This window comes from Ranitomeya variabilis, chromosome 7 (genome assembly GCF_051348905.1).
Source record: "Ranitomeya variabilis isolate aRanVar5 chromosome 7, aRanVar5.hap1, whole genome shotgun sequence".
In the NCBI taxonomy this organism is placed as follows: Eukaryota; Metazoa; Chordata; class Amphibia; order Anura; family Dendrobatidae; genus Ranitomeya; species Ranitomeya variabilis.
The window spans coordinates 23,467,977-23,481,259 of record NC_135238.1 but is presented as its reverse complement, the minus strand read 5'-3'; the positions used below and the strand labels follow the sequence as shown (position 1 = coordinate 23,481,259).

The following is a 13,283-nucleotide window of genomic DNA, read 5'->3' as shown; positions in this document are numbered from 1 at the left end:
CGCGGCTCTGCACCCCGCTATACACGTATATACCGCGCACACCCAGGGGCTCTGCACCCCGCTATACACGTATACACCGCGCACACCCCGGGGCTCTGCACACAGCTATACACGTATATACCGCGCACACCCCGGGCTCTGCACCCCGCTATACACGTATATACCGCGCACACCCCGGGGCTCTGCACACAGCTATACACGTATATACCGCGCACACCCCGGGGCTCTGCACCCCGCTATACACGTATATACCGCGCACACCCCGAGGCTCTGCACACAGCTATACACGTATATACCGCGCACACCCCGGGGCTCTGCACCCCGCTATACACGTATATACCGCGCACACCCCGGGACTCTGCACACAGCTATACACGTATATACCGCGCACACCCCGGGGCTCTGCACACAGCTATACACGTACATACCGCGCACACCCCGGGGCTCTGCACACAGCTATACACGTATATACCGCACACACCCCGGGGCTCTGCACCCCGCTATACACGTATATACCGCGCACACCCCGGGGCTCTGCACACAGCTATACACGTATATACCGCGCACACCCCGAGGCTCTGCACCCCACTATACACGTATATACCGCGCACACCCCGGGGCTCTGCACCCCGCTATACACGTATATACCGCGCACACCCCGGGCTCTGCACCCCGCTACACACGTATATACCGCGCACACCCCGAGGCTCTGCACCCCACTATACACGTATATACCGCGCACACCCCGGGGCTCTGCACACAGCTATACACGTATATACCGCGCACACCCCGAGGCTCTGCACACAGCTACACACGTATATACCGCGCACACCCCGGGCTCTGCACACAGCTATACACGTATACACCGCGCACACCCCGGGGCTCTGCACACAGCTATACACGTATATACCGCGCACACCCCGAGGCTCTGCACCCCACTATACACGTATATACCGCGCACACCCCGGGGCTCTGCACCCCGCTATACACATATATACCGCGCACACCCCGAGGCTCTGCACCCCGCTATACACGTATATACCGCGCACACCCCGGGGCTCTGCACACAGCTATACACGTATATACCGCGCACACCCCGGGCTCTGCACCCCGCTACACACGTATATACCGCGCACACCCCGGGACTCTGCACCCCGCTATACACGTATATACCGCGCACACCCCGGGACTCTGCACACAGCTATACACGTATATACCGCGCACACCCCGGGGCTCTGCACACAGCTATACACGTATATACCGCGCACACCCCGGGGCTCTGCACCCCGCTATACACGTATATACCGCGCACACCCCGGGGCTCTGCACCCCGCTATACACGTATATACCGCGCACACCCCGGGGCTCTGCACACAGCTATACACGTATATACCGCGCACACCCCGGGGCTCTGCACCCCGCTATACACGTATATACCGCGCACACCCCGGGGCTCTGCACCCCGCTATACACGTATATACCGCGCACACCCCGAGGCTCTGCACCCCACTACACACGTATATACCGCGCACACCCCGGGGCTCTGCACCCCGCTATACACGTATATACCGCGCACACCCCGGGGCTCTGCACCCCGCTATACACGTATATACCGCGCACACCCCGGGGCTCTGCACACAGCTATACACGTATATACCGCGCACACCCCGGGGCTCTGCACCCCGCTATACACGTATATACCGCGCACACCCCGGGGCTCTGCACCCCGCTATACACGTATATACCGCGCACACCCCGGGGCTCTGCACCCCGCTATACACGTATATACCGCGCACACCCCGGGGCTCTGCACCCCGCTATACACGTATATACCGCGCACACCCCGGGGCTCTGCACCCCGCTATACACGTATATACCGCGCACACCCCGGGGCTCTGCACCCCGCTACACACGTATATACCGCGCACACCCCGGGGCTCTGCACCCCGCTATACACGTATATACCGCGCACACACCGGGCTCTGCACCCCGCTATACACGTATACACCGCGCACACACCGGGCTCTGCACCCCGCTACACACGTATATACCGCGCACACCCCGGGGCTCTGCACCCCGCTATACACGTATATACCGCGCACACCCCGGGGCTCTGCACACAGCTACACACGTATATACCGCGCACACCCCGGGGCTCTGCACCCCGCTATACACGTATATACCGCGCACACACCGGGCTCTGCACCCCGCTACACACGTATATACCGCGCACACCCCGGGGCTCTGCACCCCGCTATAAACGCACATACTCCCGCTCGCCCCCTCCGGTGACGGCCGCACTGCGCAGCTCCGGCCGCTCTCACCTCATGTATGTAAAGTGCACCGCGGAGACATAAGAGCTGCGGCCTCGGAGCCCCTCAGTCTGACAGAGGCTGCACTGCAAACACGGTCAACACATCCACCGGCGCCATTTCCTCCACAAAAATCTCCAACCGGAAGAGGAGGCCGCGCGCTGCGGGCACTTCCGCTCTGTGGTCTCCTACCACTTTCCAAAATGGCTGCCTTAGCAACCGCCGCTTAGCAACCAGGGTCTTCACGGACGGACTAGGCGGCGCAGTCAGTGGCAGGTAAAATGGAGGAATTTATGAAGAAGTGTTAACCGCAAAACATTAAAACAATGAAGAGGATTATGTTGTTCCGCACTTATAGATGTCACTGCCGGTCACTCAGCTTTCCTAAAGTCCTGAATGGTCTGTAGTTCTGGAGGAGAACTGCAATGGCGGCCATATTGGTTCCCACCAAGCATTCTCAGAAACAGATAAGTCTAGGCTGAGCTCTATAGAAAATATCCACACTGCCCCAGAGGGCAATACCCCCATACACAGCGCCCCAGAGGGAGGATACCCCCATATACAGCGCCCCAGAGGGAGGATACCCCCATATACCGCCCCAGAGGGCGATCCCCCATACACAGCGCCCCATAGGGAGGATACCCCCATACACAGCTCCCCAGAGGGCGGATACCCCCATATACAGCGCCCCAGAGGGCGATACCCCCATACACAGCGCACCAGGGGGAGGATACCCCCATACACAGCGCCCCAGAGGGCTTATACCCCCATACACAGCGCCCCAGAGGGAGAATACCCCCATACACAGTGCCCCAGAGGGCGGATACCCCCATACACAGCTCCCCAGAGGGCGGATACCCCCATACACAGCGCCCCAGAGGGCGATACCCCCATACACAGCGCCCCAGAGGGCGGATACCCCCATACACAGCGCCCCAGAGGGCGGATACCCCCATACACAGCGCCCCAGAGGGCGATACCCCCATACACAGCGCCCCAGAGGGCGGATACCCCCATATACAGCGCACCAGAGGGCGATACCCCCATACACAGCGCCCCAGAGGGCGGATACCCCCATACACAGCTCCCCAGAGGGCTTACAGTATACCCCCATACACAGCTCCCCAGAGGGAGAATACCCCCATACACAGCGCACCAGGGGGAGGATACCCCCATACACAGCGCCCCAGAGGGAGGATACCCCCATACGCAGCGCCCCATAGGGAGGATACCCCCATACACAGCGCCCCATAGGGAGGATACCCCCATACATAGCGCCCCAGAGGGAGAATACCCCCATACACAGCACCCCAGAGGGCTTATACCCCCATACACAGCTCCCCAGGGGGAGGATACCCCCATACACAGCGCCCCAGAGGGAGGATACCCCCATACACAGCGCCCCAGAGGGAGAATACCCCTATACACAGCGCCCCAGAGGGAGAATACCCCCATACACAGTGCCCCAGAGGGCTTATACCCCCATACACAGCTCCCCAGGGGGAGGATACCCCCATACACAGCGACCCAGAGGGAGGATACCCCCATACACAGCGCCCCAGAGGAAGGATACCCCCATACACAGCTCCCCAGAGGGAGAATACCCCCATACACAGCGCCCCATAGGGAGGATACCCCCATACACAGCGCACCAGGGGGAGGATACCCCCATACACAGCTCCCCAGAGGGAGAATACCCCCATACACAGTGCCCCAGAGGGAGAATACCCCCATACACAGCGCCCCAGAGGGAGGATACCCCCATACACAGCTCCCCAGAGGGCGGATACCCCCATACACAGCGCCCCAGAGGGCGATACCCCCATACACAGCGCCCCAGAGGGCGGATACCCCCATACACAGCGCCCCAGAGGGCGATACCCCCATACACAGCGCACCAGAGGGCGATACCCCCATACACAGCTCCCCAGAGGGCTTATACCCCCATACACAGCTCCCCAGAGGGCGATACCCCCATACACAGCGCACCAGGGGGAGGATACCCCCATGGAAGAAGGAAACATCCAGCTCAACGAGATAGTGAAAAAATGTGTCGTTCCTTTATTCACTTCAATAATATATGTGGAGGATAAAAACATCAGCAACAACAGGAATAAAAACAGTATCAACGCGTTTCTGGTGACAGAGCACCCTTAGTCATGATATCATGACTAAGGGTGCTCTGTCACCAGAAACGCGTTGATACTGTTTTTATTCCTGTTGTTGCTGATGTTTTTATCCTCCACATATATTATTGAAGTGAATAAAGGAACGACACGTTTTTTCACTATCTCGTTGAGCTGGATGTTTCCTTCTTCCTTGATCCTTCTACGCCCTGACACAGCGGTTCCGTGCTCCGAGTATCCAGAGATGTCAACCATGGTGAGCTGGACTTTGCTTTGCTCTATTAAGGATACCCCCATACACAGCGCCCCAGAGGGCGATACCCCCATACACAGCTCCCCAGAGGGAGAATACCCCCATACACAGCGCCCCATAGGGAGGATACCTCCATACACAGCGCACCAGGGGGAGGATACCCCCATACACAGCTCCCCAGAGGGCGATACCCCCCATACACAGCGCCCCAGAGGGCGGATACCCCCATACACAGCGCACCAGGTGGAGGATACCCCCATACACAGCTCCCCAGAGGGAGAATACCCCCATACACAGCGCCCCAGAGGGCTTATACCCCCATACACAGCTCCCCAGGGGGAGGATACCCCCATACACAGCGCCCCAGAGGGAGGATACCCCCATACACAGCGCCCCAGAGGAAGGATACCCCCATACACAGCCCCCCAGAGGGAGAATACCCCCATACACAGCGCCCCAGAGGTCGGATACCCCCATACACAGCGCACCAGGGGGAGGATACCCCCATACACAGCGCCCCAGAGGGCGATACCCCCATACACAGCGCCACAGAGGGCGATACCCCCATACACAGCGCCCCATAGGGAGGATACCCCCATACACAGCGCACCAGGGGGAGGATACCCCCATACACAGCTCCCCAGAGGGAGAATACCCCCATACATAGCGCCCCAGAGGGAGAATACCCCCATACACAGCGCCCCAGAGGGAGGATACCCCCATACACAGCTCCCCAGAGGGCGGATACCCCCATATACAGCGCCCCAGAGGGCGATACCCCCATACACAGTGCCCCAGAGGGCGGATACCCCCATACACAGCGCCCCAGAGGGCGGATACCCCCATACACAGCGCCCCAGAGGGCGATACCCCCATACACAGCGCACCAGAGGGCGATACCCCCATACACAGTGCCCCAGAGGGCGGATACCCCCATACACAGCTCCCCAGAGGGCTTACAGTATACCCCCATACACAGCTCCCCAGAGGGCGATACCCCCATACACAGCGCACCAGGGGGAGGATACCCCCATACACAGCGCACCAGGGGGCGATACCCCCATACACAGCTCCCCAGAGGGAGAATACCCCCATACACAGCGCCCCATAGGGAGGATACCTCCATACACAGCGCACCAGTGGGAGGATACCCCCATACACAGCTCCCCAGAGGGCGATACCCCCCATACACAGCGCCCCAGAGGGCGGATACCCCCATACACAGCGCCCTATAGGGAGGATACCCCCATACACAGCTCCCCAGAGGGCGATACCCCCCATACACAGCGCCCCAGAGGGCGGATACCCCCATACACAGCGCACCAGGGGGAGGATAATACCTCCATACACAGCTCCCCAGAGGGAGAATACCCCCATACACAGCGCCCCAGAGGGCGATACCCCCATACACAGCGCCCCAGAGGGCGATACCCCCATACACAGCGCCCCAGAGGGCGATACCCCCATGCACAGCGCACCAGAGGGCGATACCCCCATACACAGTGCCCCAGAGGGCGGATACCCCCATACACAGTGCCCCAGAGGGAGGATACACCCATACACAGCTCCCCAAAGGGCGGATACCCCCATACACAGCGCCCCAGAGGGCGATACCCCCATACACAGCGCCCCATAGGGAGGATACCCCCATACACAGCGCCCCAGAGGGCGGATACCCCCATACACAGCGCCCTATAGGGAGGATACCCCCATACACAGCGCCCCAGAGGGCGGATACCCCCATACACAGCGCCCCAGAGGGTGATACCCCCATACACAGCGCACCAAGGGGAGGATACCCCCATACACAGCATCTCAGAGGGAGGATACTCCCCATACACAGCTCCCCAGAGGGCGGATATCCCCATAAACAGCTTCCCAGAGGGAGAATACCCCCATACACAGCGCCCCAGAGGGAGAATACCCCCATACACAGCGTCTCAGAGGGAGGATACTCCCATACACAGCACCCCAGAGGAAGGATACCCCCATACACAGCGCCCCAGAGGGAGGATACCCCCATACACAGCGCCCCAGAGTGAGGATACCCCCATACACAGCGTCCCAGAGGGCGGATACACCCATACACAGCACCTCAGAAAGAGGATACCCTCATACACAGCGCCGCAGAGGGAGAATACCCCCATACACAGCTCCCCAGAGGGCGATACCCCCATATACAGCGCACCAGGGGGAGGATACCCCCATACACAGCATCTCAGAGGGAGGATACCCCCCATACACAGCGTCCCAGAGGGCGGATGCCCCCATACACAGCTCCCTAGAGGGCAGATCCCCCCATACACAGCGCCCCAGAGGGAGAATACCCCATACACAGCTCCCCATAGGGCGATACCCCCATACATAGCTCCCCAGAGGGCGGATACCCCCATAAACAGCTTCCCAGACGGCGGATACCCCCATACACAGCGCCCCAGAGGGAGAATACCCCATACACAGCATGTCAGAGGGAGGATACCCCCATACACAGTGCCCCAGAGGAAGGATACCCCTATACACAGCTCCCCAGAGGGAGGATACCCCCATACACAGCGCCCCAGAGTGAGGATACCCCCATACACAGCGCCTCAGAAGGAGGATACCCTCATACACAGCGCCCCAGAGGGAGAATACCCCTATACACACCTCCCCAGAGGGCGGATACCCACATACACAGTATCCCAGAGGGAGGATACCCCCATACACAGCGCCCCAGAGGGAGAATACCCCCATACATAGCTCCCCAGAGGGCGGATACCCTCATAAACAGCGTCCCAGAGGGCGGATACCCCCATACACAGTGCCCCAGAGGGAGAATACTCCCATACACAGTGCCCCAGATCGAGAATACCTCCATACATAGCTCCCCAGAGGAAGAATACCTCCATACACAATGCCCCAGAGGGAGGATACCTCCATACACAGCGCCCCAGAGGGAGGATACCTCCATACATAGCGCCCCAGAGGAAGAATACCTCCATACATAGTGCCCCAGAGGAAGAATACCTCCATACACAGCACCCCAGAGGGAGAATACCCCCATACATAGCTCCCCAGAGGGCGGATACCCTCATAAACAGCGTCCCAGAGGGCGGATACCCCCATACACAGTGCCCCAGAGGGAGAATACTCCCATACACAGTGCCCCAGATCGAGAATACCTCCATACATAGCTCCCCAGAGGAAAAATACTTCCATACACAGCGCCCCAGAGGGAGGATACCTCCATACACAGCGCCCCAGAGGGAGGATACCTCCATACATAGCGCCCCAGAGGAAGAATACCTCCATACATAGCGCCCCAGATGAAGAATACCTCCATACACAGCGCCCCAGAGGAAGAATACCTCCATACACAGCGCCCCAGATGAAGAATACCTCCATACACAGCGCCCCAGAGGAAGAATACCTCCATACACATACACCTCCATCTGTGAAGATTCTGCTCAGTGATTGACTGTCTTCCCTGTATGACTGGGTATGCAGATAGCTGTCAATCACTAGTAGGACTGCCCACTGGACTCCTATGTATACAAACACCAGGGATTTCAAGGAATAACATGTAAATTCCTAATAAAATAATATGGACAATATCAATTTTTGAGACAGCTGGAAAACTTAGAATGGGATGCAGTGTTAAATCACCCCATTATTTTCAGGGATCAGAGACTGGAAGGCGGATAAAATAAAGGATGTGCTGATCTTCATTCACGGCCGGCTGGGAAGATCGGCGTTACCCCGACATCTTAAGCTCCTCATGTCAATAGAAGCCTTGGAGAAGGAGACAGGGGCTCTTCTGTGTCTCGGCAGAACATGCACGGAGGTAAGTGAGAGCGCACGCTGTACGCAGGCGACGGGCCAGCTCCTGACACTCACCACTAATGAGCTCCTCTTGGCAGGTTGATGTTTAGTTGTGGAACAGCAAGCCATTAATATTTTATTACAAATGATCACAGTGTGAGCAGCGAAAAGCGCTCTGCAGAGAGGAATCATTACTGTTTCCTATTAGCGAAGACCTCGGGAAACGCTGAACTAATATTTTAGAAAATTATACACGACGCGTGGTAGATAAACACAAGCAGAGCGTTCACTGCAAGTTACGCAAATATATCACCGCTTTATCCCCGGCTGATGGGCGCTGCGGCTGGTAGAAACCAACATGCGACAAGTAGCATGGAAGCATCGGCCAACAACCCATGGGTCTATTGCAAAACTACGACTCCCAGCATGCCTGTCCTTGGAGTTGTCCTTTTGCAACCACCATTGAAGTGCAGGAGAATGTCCAGGCACGCTGGGAGTTGTAGTTTTGCCACCACCTGAGACCCACCGGATGGAAACCACTTGTATACAAAGTTCAAGAGAAAGTCCAGGCATGCTGGAAGTTGTAGTTTTGCAACTGCCTGAGACCCACCGGATGGAAATCACTTGTATACAAGGTTCCTGAGAAAGTCCAGGCATGCTGGGAGTTGTAGTTTTGCAACCACCTGAGACCCACCGGATGGAAACCACTTGTATGCAAGGTTCCTGAGAAAGTCCAGACATGCTGGGAGTTGTAGTTTTGCAACCGCCTTAGACCCACCGGACGGACACCACATGTATGCAAGGTTCCTGAGAAATTCCAGGCATGCTGGGAGTTGTAGTTTTGCAACCGCCTGTGACCCACCAGATGGAAACCACTTGTATACAAGGTTCCTGAGAAAGTGCAGGCATGCTGGGAGTTGTAGTTTTGCAACCGCCTTAGACCCACCGGACGGACACCACATGTATGCAAGGTTCCTGAGAAAGTGCAGGCATGCTGGGAGTTGTAGTTTTGCAACCACCTGAGACCCGCCAGATGGAAACCACTTGTATACAAAGTTCAAGAGAAAGTCCAGGCATGCTGGGAGTTGTAGTTTTGCAACCGCCTGAGACCCACCAGATGGAAACCACTTGTATATAAGGTTCCTGAGAAAGTCCAGGCATGCTGGGAGTTGTAGTATTGCAACCGCCTGAGACTCACGACATGGAAACCACTTGTATACAAAGTTCAGAACAATGTCCAGGCATGCTGGGAGTTGTAGTTTTGCAACCTCTGCAGGGGTGATATGCAGAGTTAATTCCTCCAACTGCATTTGGGCAGATTGATCACATGGAAACTTTTGCAAAGACAATTTTTTAAAAGATTTGTCTAGAATTACTTTTTTTTTTTCTTCCAGAAACAGCGCCACTATTGTATGTAGTTTGTGTCTGGTATTGCAGCTCAATATTAGTTAATGGGGCCGAGCTCCAATACTAAATGCGTCCCGCTGTGTTAGAGACATAAAGGAGGTCCCCTTTTATTTTTTAATCCTGTTTCACAACTTCCTTACATTAAAGGATCAGGAAACAATCAGTTTTGCTATTTGTCTGTTCAGCCTGACATTTTTTGCTTCCTGACAACCCCAAAAATATATACAGGAGCTGCAGTCGAAAATATATACAGGAGCTGCAGCCGAAAATATATACAGGAGCCATAAATATATACAGGAGCTGCAGTCGAAAATATATACAGAAACCGTAAATATATACAGGAGCTTCAGCCGAAAATATATACAGGAGCCATAAATATATACAGGAGCTGCAGTCGAAAATATATACAGAAACCGTAAATATATACAGGAGCGGTTTCCAGAGAAGAGAGGGGAATAAACCCGTTTCTCACTTGTTGCTTCTTTCCCCTAAGATGAAACGATCGGGCATGTTAAAATCCAACTTGCCCGATCTTTCTTTCCTTTGATATGTTCCATTGCAGGAATGTAATTAGGATCTGGTCATTACTGGAATAGATCCATTAACTCATTACATCCAGGCGGTGGATCGCATCACTCGCTGCGCCAAGTCTCCTGCATTCCTGAGGAAGTACAGACGTTTTGTGCTGAAATACTTTCATAGATTAGCAGCGAGGTTCAGCCGGGGAGGATGATGAGGATGTGAGGCTGAGGGGGGAGAGCGCTGCTAGGCTTCTCCTCTAAACCCTATTTGGGAAATCTGCCAGCTGGAAAATAGGATCCCTTTTCTTGGAGCTGCGCCGAGCTCTGGTATTCCCAGTCCTCAGCGCTCGGCAATACCTGGCATTCAGCTTCTTCTTTGCCCTTTTTGGAAAAATTACTTTTCCTTATTTTACATTTCCACCCATTAACAAGGTATTAAAATTTGCATTTATGAGTTTCTTACTGGTGAGGTGAAATGGGTAGAAACCAATTTGACCACCGTTTTGGCTGCTCTGGGCTTTAGGAAAGGTGTGTGACATCCTTTGTGGGAATTCTAATAGCAGCTCTATTGTCACCCAGATTTTCTAAAACGGAAATACTTTTTTTTTCTTTTTTTTAAATAGATTTTATAATAGTACAAAAGTGGGTGTGAGAATGAGCCATTTCGGGGTCTGTGAATAGATAGGTGAAGAAAACAAGTAAGGCACCGCAACGGGCTTTGCATCAACGCCTCTTCCTCTTTGATTACATAAAACCACAGTCACAATCTCCAGAAGAGAAGAGCGGAGGCACGTCACAGCCCCTACAACTTGTCTTATAGGAACAGTAAGCCTTTATGTAGGACCCTGTGATCTCCCAGACTAAGTGCTCCATGATGTGAATGGACGGCACAGAATTCATTTCTTTGGCCTTTAAACTCTTCATTGGGCAATATGGCGAAGACTGGAACCCTTTGGTCCAAAAAGTACAAGGTCTGAAACACCTTATGGAGAAGATGTGGACATATACACTCACCGGCCACTTTATTAGGTACACCATGCTAGTAACGGGTTGGACCCCCTTTTGCCTTCAGAACTGCCTCAATTCTTCGTGGCATAGATTCAACAAGGTGCTGGAAGCATTCCTCAGAGATTTTGGTCCATATTGACATGATGGCATCACACAGTTGCCGCAGATTTGTCGGCTGCACATCCCAAAGATGCTCCATACAAGGCAGGATGGATCCATGCTTTCATGTTGTTTACGCCAAATTCTGACCCTACCATCCGAATGTCGCAGCAGAAATCGAGACTCATCAGACCAAGCAACGTTTTTCCAATCTTCTACTGTCCAATTTCGATGAGCTTGTACAAATTGTAGCCTCAGTTTCCTGTTCTTAGCTGAAAGGAGTGGTACCCGGTGTGGTCTTCTGCTGCTGTAGCCCATCTGCCTCAAAGTTCGACGCACTGTGCGTTCAGAGATGCTCTTAGGCCTACCTTGGTTGTAACGGGTGGCGATTTGAGTCACTGTTGCCTTTCTATCAGCTCGAACCAGTCTGCCCATTCTCCTCTGACCTCTGGCATCAACAAGGCATTTCCGCCCACAGAACTGCCGCTCACTGGATTTTTTTTCTTTTTCGGACCATTCTCTGTAAACCCTAGAGATGGTTGTGCGTGAAAATCCCAGTAGATCAGCAGTTTCTGAAATACTCAGACCAGCCCTTCTGGCACCAACAACCATGCCACGTTCAAAGGCACTCAAATCACCTTTCTTCCCCATACTGATGCTCGGTTTTAACTGCAGGAGATTGTCTTGACCATGTCTACATGCCTAAATGCACTGAGTTGCCGCCATGTGATTGGCTGATTAGAAATTAAGTGTTAACAAGAAGTTGGACAGGTGTACCTAATAAAGTGGCCGGTGAGTGTATATCACTTAAAGGAATTATTTTACTACTGAAACTAATTCCGTGGCTGTATAGATTACTACAACCATAAAAACGATACCTGTCTTGTAGTAATCCGACGTACCGGCGCTGAGAAACCGAGCTGTGAAACCACATGCAAATTAGCCTGAAAGTGCATCAGGGGCGTGTTTCAGGACACAGTACATTGACACGCCCCCCCCAGGCTAATTTGCATGTACCTTCAAAGCTTTATTTGTCAGCTTTCGTCACATGACGAGCAAAAAGATTTGCAGGATTGTGATCCGGCTGCCATGTTAGTAGCCCTCGCTGCTAAATGGGGAGAGGGAGTAAGTCGCGGCCAGACACCTCTGCAGGCAGCTTATAACAACAAAAAGATTGGGCATATTGAATGTTCGACATGGGCAATCCTCTTGGAGGAGAGTCGGGATGCTGGAAAGCGCAGAAGTCCACACCCCATAGTGGAAAATGGCGTCTGATATGTCCGTAGTCCGCTCTCCCCTCCCCCCTCATGTAGCATTTACTGACATTTGTAAAGCGTTCTGTACGCTCGCTACCTTCAGATCACACAGAATTTACAGAACCGCAACATGTGCAGCTAAACAAAAGCAGCGGCGCGCACCCCCCTCCCGTCCTTTCATGTCCCCTCATCCATATTTATCAGGCGGCAAAGATTCCCGACAAACACGGCAGAGGTAGATAGAAATAAATAAGACGTCGCGTCTTTCGCTATCAGTCCATTTTGGGCCCCCGGAGGTGAGATTGGAGGCTGGGAATTAGCCTGTCGGCGCTGTCATTGTGTATTCCAGTCAGGCACACAGTCAGTGACAATACCCAGGAAGCCTCGGCTCAGGGGACGCCGCCGCGCAGGGACAGGCTCCAGCTCTTAGCCCGGATTTATGGGACATTTCTCTCCCTGACAGTGTGATATCCAGTCTAGTCTGTGGATAGCTGCACCAT

General features: G+C 54.4%; 1 protein-coding gene and 1 long non-coding RNA gene across 7 annotated transcripts in view; one reads left to right on the top strand and one right to left on the bottom strand.

The window, feature by feature from the left end:
• Positions 1–2,456, bottom strand: part of TNRC6A (trinucleotide repeat containing adaptor 6A) — a 49,654-nt gene extending 47,198 nt beyond the window's left edge. For all 4 annotated transcript variants that reach the window (XM_077274472.1, XM_077274474.1, XM_077274473.1 and 1 more), the window contains exon 1: positions 2,325–2,456. In XM_077274472.1, coding sequence (XP_077130587.1) covers positions 2,325–2,329 — 5 coding nt within the window. In that variant the 5' untranslated portion in view covers positions 2,330–2,456. The remainder of the gene's footprint in view (positions 1–2,324) is intronic.
• A 19-nt stretch (positions 2,457–2,475) lies between these two features.
• Positions 2,476–13,283, top strand: part of LOC143785557 (uncharacterized) — a 202,310-nt gene continuing 191,502 nt past the window's right edge. For all 3 annotated transcript variants that reach the window (XR_013218013.1, XR_013218012.1, XR_013218014.1), the window contains exons 1-2: positions 2,476–2,588; positions 8,351–8,514. This is a non-coding gene — a long non-coding RNA (uncharacterized LOC143785557). The remainder of the gene's footprint in view (positions 2,589–8,350; positions 8,515–13,283) is intronic.